We start from the raw sequence: 8,071 nt of genomic DNA, 5'->3' as shown, positions 1-8,071 counted from the left end.
CATGGCTCCATTGATAATGGTGAGCGAAGTCAACTTGCGTCAAATAACCAATCTCAAATTTGGGGGGGAAAGTTCATATATGAAAAAAAAATCAAATTTCAGATGATAAAGAAAATGAAAAGGGACGAAGAAGATAAGAAAAAAATTGAATGAAAGTTGTTGTCACGGTAGCCATGGTAGTAGTGGAGGTGTTGTTGGCTTTGACGATTGCAACAATGGAAGCTACACAATTTGGATAAGGGGAAAGGGATAAAGGACATGTTAGGAAACAAAAATAAAGAAAAGCAAAAAAAAAATTAAACTCGTCATTTAAATATTAATAGATCTTAATTATAAAACATAGTTTCTTACATGGAAGACCTACTTCTTTCCTAAAAATTATCGTCGTTTTGAGGCTTCAACGACGTTTTTGTGGAAATCATCTTTGAAATGTTAAAAATATTTATAAAATTGTCATCGTTACCCAAACAAAGAAAGTTTTTCAAGAATCATTGTTGAGCTTGCATCAAAAAAAATAGTTGTTTTAGTAGTGGGAAGTTGTCATTGGAGCATAGTCTATCATCTTTGAGGGCTCTTATGACTTCCAAACAATAGGTTTGGGCCTATTCATAAAATTTGGACCTATTGAGCTAGGGTGTTGTTAGGTGCACCCAGCAACATTGTTGCTGCACCCAGCACTTTTAGAAAATGCCATTTTTGCCCCTCTGTTTTTTTATTTAAATTGGCAGCGCTTTCGGTTTTGTTTTACATTTCAAGCTTTGTTTCTTTCATTCTTCTCCGGTTTCTGCCGTTTGTGGTGGTTTTTGCCGTTTGTGGTGGTTTTTTCCGTTCGTGGTGGTTTTTGCAAGTGTCGAGAGAGTTAGTGCTTTCGGTTTTCTTTTCCGGTTTCAAGCTTTTGGTGTTTTTTTCGGCGGAGGTACACATTTTATGGCTTTTGTGGGTATCTTGTAAGATGTAACATACGAAAGAACTTAGGAAGAACTTCTTCCGTAAGCTTTTTACAGAGATCTTCTTCCGTAACTGTAAAATGCTTCTTATGGAAGAAGGTCTTCCGTAAAAAGCTTACGGAAGAACTTCTTCCATAAGCTGCTTACGGAAGAAGGTCTTATGTAAGAAGCTTACGGAAGAACTTCTTCCGTAAGCTTGTTACGGACTTCTTCCGTAAGGTTCTTAGTTTAATTTTTTTTTTTAGTTTTAGTTTTTGTTTTAGATTTGTGAAAAAATTAATATTTATGAATATTATATATTTGAAGTATAATAATTTGTATTTGTGGATAATTGGTTTAATTAGGTATAATAATTTAGCCTAAATATTAAATAATTTTGGTATAATAATTGTATTTTGTTGTAGTAGTAAAATGTTTAATTAGTTGTTAGTTATAGTTGTATATATTTTAGTTGTTTATTAGGGTGCAAAATTTTTATTTGTTTGAAGTATTTTTTTGTGAAATTAGATGTTTCGTAAAATTTATTATTATTGTGTTTTTGTAGTACGTATTGGGTAATTTGTTGTAGAAATTTAAAATTAGTTAGTTATTACAAATTTAATATATGATAAGTGAAAATTGAAATTATTTAGGTCCAAAATTTGTATTTAGTTTAAGTAAATTATTTAGTTATAAATTTTGAATGTGTTGGTAATATGTATGTAGTTATTATTTAGTCTATTTTTAGTTTTGCTAATATGGTAATTTGTATGTAGTTGTAACTTATTTACTTGTCGTTAAGAAGGACGAAGTTCAATGGACGTATGACAATACGATGTCTCAAGAAGTTGATATGGATTATGAAAATGAACAAGAATGTGGTGTGAATGAATCACCACATATTGATTGTTCGGAAGTTTTTAATACTTCTCAGGTAATGATGTTCATATAGGTTGAGTCATTTGGTTGAATGTATGTTTTGTATAAAAATTAATATGTCGGGGTTGCGTTGTAAGTCTTTGGTACCCAAGATGATGTTTTGTTGTGGGCTCGATCGGTTGCCCATGAAAACGGATTTGTTGCAATCATTATGAGGTCTGACACACATATTGGTAGTAGAGGAAGAACTTCATTTGTGTTAATTGGCTGTGAAAGGAGTGATGAGTATAAGTGTAGGAAGAAAGAATTTGTTAGAAGACAAATGTTTGGAAAATAAAAAGACAAATGTCTGCGGAGTAGGGGCACGATGTAAAAATGGAAACGAAAAAGAAAAAAGAAAAAGAACATAGACGGTTTAACTTCAACATTTGGTACAAGGTTCTGCGATTTGTAACGATGATTCCTCAAAATTTTGGTGTACATCATTCCTCAACATTTTTTTAACTTGCATACTACTAACAATGTTTTTATTTACTAGTTGACAATATTAAATTTTAGCATTCACAAATACATAAAAATTACTATAATTCTTTCAAAGTTGCAATGAAAACAATAGTATTGCTACAACATTGGTAATCCCTACTAGACTTAATTCTTTTTGCACTTTTTTTTTTTCTTTTTTTAAATCTACATCTAGTTATGTTTTAAACTTTTTGATATTTTTAATCTTAAATTACTTACAAGTTAGAATAATACGCCTTTTTTTATTTCTATTCTATACTTTTTTACGTTATATTTTTTATATTTCTTTTTAAGATAATTTGATCATCATATTATTATTTATTAATTTTATCAATTCTGGAAGGTGTGTGATATAGAGTGTACAAAAAATAAAATAATGTAACAAATAATTTCAATAAAAGTTATAACCAAAATAATGTAACAAATACAAAAATGTTGTCAAATACAAGACATAACATGATCTATCAATGATCTGTGCGTCGTCTTCGTCGTGCCCTAACATTTCCATCTGAGTTGTCACCCCCCTAGCGATCCTGAGGCAATCTTTCACGATCTCATGTAACTTTGTGTCTTCAGTGACCATCCTTAGGTTGAGCACACGCTCCAACCTTTCTGTGATCGCTTCACAACCATCCTATGACATTCATAAAAACACATTTATTACAACATTTAAAATAAACCACAATTTATAAAATAAAACATTAAAGCAACTAATCTTACCACTGCAGGTGCCTGTGATGGTCCAACGTCTGCTCCCACTAGAACCTCCGGGATACCTGGCTCGACGTATTCCTCATGCTGTGGGGCAGGTGGATGTCTGGGCTCATCACCTGCCTATGTGGGTGTGACAAACGAATGAGATATCTAGAAGAACCACTCCATGTAATCTGTTGATACCTGCCCAAGCACAACAAAAATCTCACCCGCAACTGCTATATGGTCCTCGTAATGCATCCTCCTATTGTCGATATCCTCATATGACAAGGAGGCACTAATAGGCGGTGGAGGAATGGCCTGAATGTACCCGAATTATCGTACCACCCTATCTGGTTGAACTGTGACCACAATAGGACCCCATCTAACCTGGCCCTGGAAGCACGAAATGAGCTCAAACCCCTTAACTCCTCAGTGGTCACCATAGGGCATCCAGCACACGTCAGTGATTGTCAAAGCATCCAAACGTGTCCGATACGCCAGTGCTCGTAATCCCTTGATATAACCCTTCGTCGTAAGCCACCGGCAGACACATGGGGATGTCTCATCATACACATCGTCAATGATGCAGTCATGAAAACTAGGAAAGTGATCATATATCCAGCACTAGAAACATCAGATGACCATAAGATCAATGTCAAATACACATAAAAAAACATATTTGCATCATAATCCAATTTAATATATTACAAACACAAAATTTACCTGTAATAAAGTAATGTACCCAGCAAGTTGTTGTCTACTGCTCTGAGAAGCTTCATTTAACTGGTCATACATATGCACCAGCACCGCAGCTCCCCAGGCATACCTCCCACTCTCACCCAGGTCTCGAAAAGCCTCCAGATGCACTACATGGACATGTGTTGCACTCTTTTTAGCGAAAAGAGTGCAACCAACCAAGTGAAGGAGATAAGCACGAGCTGCTACAATCCACCGTCAAGCCTTGCATCTACTCAGATAGATATCCCATACCCACGACAGCTATACATATGCCCCACGCGCCTATGCAGTCTCAGCTCTAGCCTCCTGACCCGAGACCTCAAGCAACTCCATCAACAACACGACTGCCTCCTCCAAAAGAAAAGGCTCGAAGCTGTGCAAGGCGCCTGTGATCGGCAGATGGAGGAGTGACGACACATCATCCAATGTGATCATCAGCTCTCCCACTGGAAGGTGGAAGCTGTTGATCTCCCCATGCCACCTCTCCACAAGCACAGATATAAGTCTCGGATCGCCGGTGACTACTGAGCACCCGATCAAAGGGCTTAATCCTGTGGCAGTGACTAGCCTTTCGATCTCAGGTGCTGGCCTCCCAATTTTCTCTACCTTCCTACCGTGGGAGGCCAACTTCAAGTCAGGACGTTCCTGAATTGAAGAACATATCATTCCAAAAAACAGTATATCAAAAAATTATTATCACAAACAACTCAACAATAACAAATAATTAACAATTAACTTTACTTAAAAATTATAATACCTCTCCAGTCCATATGTTGTGTGCAACATGATCAGCATAGGAAGTCAGCACTGATAGGTCACGTGGCTCACCAAGGAATCCCTCAGCAACTGATCCCGCAGCAACATCATCAGCAACTAAGCCCTCTACACCAGCTGCAGGAACATCCTCAGTCATCTAAGGAACATCCTCAATCATATCAGCAACCTCCTCAGCAACACGTACTCGTTGCCTACGGACGGATGCGATAGGCCTACTCTGCCAAGGAACATCATCTGGATGATGCTCATCCTGTCCACCCCGGCCTTTGCCTATACCCCTACCTAATGAACGACGTAAACCTCTCGTTCTAACCATGATCTGCAAATCATGATGAACATGTTTTTTTTTTCTCAAATTCAATATTCATATATTTATAAAGCTACATAACCCTAAGTCATCAGCCCTACATTATAAACCCTAATCACACTACCCTAAACACCCCATTAAAAAAATGTTGAGGTTGAAAAACACCCAAATTAAATTGAATGACTTATTTTTTTTTCTTTCCTTATCGTATACCCATAATAAGTACGTCTAAACCCTAAACACTACCGCCTACGCACTACATAAGTTAAACCCTAAAAACTAACCCTACGCTAAATCCTAATCAGTAAACTAACCCCTAACCTAAATCCTAATCAGTACACTAACCCTAAGCTCAACCCTTACACTAAATCCTAATCAGTAAACTAACCCCTAACCTAAATCATAATCAGTACACTAACCCTAAGCTCAACCCTACACCTAAACCACAACCTAAACCCTAACAAATAAAATATAACCTAACAACTAAAACTCTCAATAACATACCAACATAAATATTAAACCCTAACAACAACCCTAAACCACTACAAACCCTAACCCCAAGCTCAACCAACCCTTGACACTAGAATACACCCTAACTACCAACCCTACCCCTTTACATATCTACCATTTCTAAAACAACCTACCAACAACATACCACAACATATATTAAACCCTAAGCCCCACACCAAACCCTAATGCCACCCCTAACCGCTAAACTAAAACCTAACAACCAACCCTAACTACATACCATCGTATATATTAATCCCTAACATCTCAACTAACCCCTACACTCAACCCTAACCCTAACATAAACACTCCTCTACCCCCTAAGCCCTACGCCCTAACCACACAATCAGTCCTAGGCACCCTTAACTAAACCCTAGCCCTAACCCTAATTTCTATTTTGATGCAAATATATTAAACATCAAAAACAAAAATGTTACCTAATATATAATATTTTCATGCAAATATATTAAATTTAAAAAAAAAACAAACAAGTACAATTAAATTTAAAAAAAAATCAACTAAATTATTAAAAAAAATTCAAATGTTCATACGGAAGAAGTTCTTCCATAAAGTCATGACTCATACGAAAGAAGTTCTTTCGTATGCATGTTAACACCTCACCAACACATAGGAAAGAAGTTCTTCCGTATGTGTTGAACCTATTCAGAACCTGTTCATATTCCACTCTGCATCCTATCTCTTCTAACCTCAATGGCGTTTACCCTACAACCAAAATTCAACTAAATACTAGGTGAGAAAGGGAACTAACCTCGACGGAAGAAGTTTGCGCAAGCCCAACCACATAAATGCAGCTCCAAAATGCAGGAAGAAGCTTGCGCGAGGAAGGAAATGGCGGAACGGAAGGAGATGTGAGAGGAGAAGAAGACGAAGCAGCGGAAGAAGTGGGGCACCTTTTTATTTAAAATAAAACCAAAGACAATTACAATTTTGTTCATTCACCCTAATTGTTGGGTGCACCAGCAATGTTGCTAGGTGCACCTAGCAACACCCTCTTCCAGTCCAACATAATATCAATTGAGAGTTGAAAGTTTCCAAAGAAAATATGTGGCGAAACGTTGAACACGTCCTTATCTATGCTAGGAAACGATTTCAAGGTATCATATTACTTTGTCCGAAAGAATACATTATTGTGCCTTGTTTCCTCCTTATAGAGTTTCTAAAATAGAAATTGGGACAGCAATGAATTCTGTGTGCAACTAGGAAATTGAAATTTCATACCAGGGCCCAATAATTGTCCAAATTCTCGAAGAAAAAGCAATACATGCAATAATGCTAATAATTAATAACAGCTAAGTTCAGGTAAATGTTGGAACCATGATTAATCTAAGAAAATGAAATCGTTGGAGACAGGATAATGATAGAGGTCCCATCGATGGGCAAAAGTTCTTGTTGCAATGAAAGTTTTACATGTGACAACAGTTACATTCAAATCATACTGAAAACAAAATGCAATGAACAAAGTTGCTTCTTGTCATTTAAACAATGCAGTGGTACAAAAACCATAATAACGTACTACTTAATCTGAATTAATAGGCCACTTATAGACATATTTTATTTGTTGGATTCTCTTGAATGTGATGAGCCTAAAGTGACAAATGAAAAAAAATAATGATCCTAAAACTTTACAATAAGGATGAAAATAAACAAATTAAAATTATGCATATGTTTTCTTCTTTTAACATATGGGCATTGATGAGAATGGAACATTCCCATTCCCATTCCCATCCAACTCAAACTCATGCCTCCTCAGCTACTCTAATTCTTCTTACTCATTGTGCACATCCACATGCCATTCCGTACTACCAAACAAAGGAGGCATTATCTTGTGTGCTTTGTTCCTTTTTTATTCTTGTTCTCTTTCTTTTTATTAATGCTTGTTCCAATAATTTAGAACCTTATACCTAGACACGGAATATTGTAAAATACGGTCAACAAAATTAAAAATTAAAAATTAGAATTATGAACATTTTTATATTTCTCACCGGCATCTCACTTCACATGGGGTGTGTTCTCCAAGGTGATGGCTAAATTAAGATTTTAATGCTAACTTGTAGCTTCGTAACCACAAACTTTTTTTATCTTAAAAAATACAATTTAAATGAAAAGGCATATTATCACGGGAAGTTCTTGTTTGTTATACCCGATTAGTTTCTCCATATATTAGTGAGAAAAAATAAAAATAGAAAATGAAATTAACTTCTCTCAAATTAATTTATTAAAATTATCTCATATTAATTTCTTTAAAAGCCAATTTTAACCTATGAATAAACTAATTTTAACTAATAAAATAAATTTTTTATTTTTTCGTATTTTCTTCTTTCATATATATACTTAAGAAGAAATTTATCTAAACGCTCTGGTAATAAATTAATAATGTTGGATTAGTAATACCATGCCCATTTCAAATAATTATGATCATATGTAACCTTTAAATGTTAGTGAAAATGGCACTTCTATGGATCTCAAGAATGAATATGAGGATTTTAACGAGAAAGCGTAGGCACAAATGGACCTAAAAGACTACTGAAATTGGTGAGATGTGACGGCATAGACTTGCATTGCACAACACTTCACCTCCCACCCAAAAAGTCCAAAACATTCGCATAGGCAATTCCACGAACAGGTACGAGACAATCTATAAATTTGTCGAGTTTAAGGGAAAAGATATATTAGCATTATTATATGCTGACGTTAAAAA

General features: G+C 35.6%; 1 protein-coding gene across 1 annotated transcript; it reads right to left on the bottom strand.

Moving 5' to 3' along the window:
* Positions 1–4,043: 4,043 nt before the first annotated feature.
* LOC102669055 (protein MAIN-LIKE 1-like) lies at positions 4,044–4,674 on the bottom strand. Its single transcript, XM_006593068.1, has 2 exons — positions 4,519–4,674; positions 4,044–4,406 (listed from the first exon to the last, which is right to left on the bottom strand). The coding sequence occupies exons 1-2, from the start codon at positions 4,672–4,674 to the stop codon at positions 4,044–4,046; spliced, it is 519 nt and encodes a 172-aa protein (XP_006593131.1).
* Between the last annotated feature and the right edge of the window lie 3,397 nt (positions 4,675–8,071).

This window comes from Glycine max, chromosome 12, assembly GCF_000004515.6.
Source record: "Glycine max cultivar Williams 82 chromosome 12, Glycine_max_v4.0, whole genome shotgun sequence".
NCBI classification, from domain to species: domain Eukaryota; kingdom Viridiplantae; phylum Streptophyta; class Magnoliopsida; order Fabales; family Fabaceae; genus Glycine; species Glycine max.
Note: the sequence above shows the minus strand (reverse complement) of the source record. Positions and strands in the feature narration are given on the sequence as shown.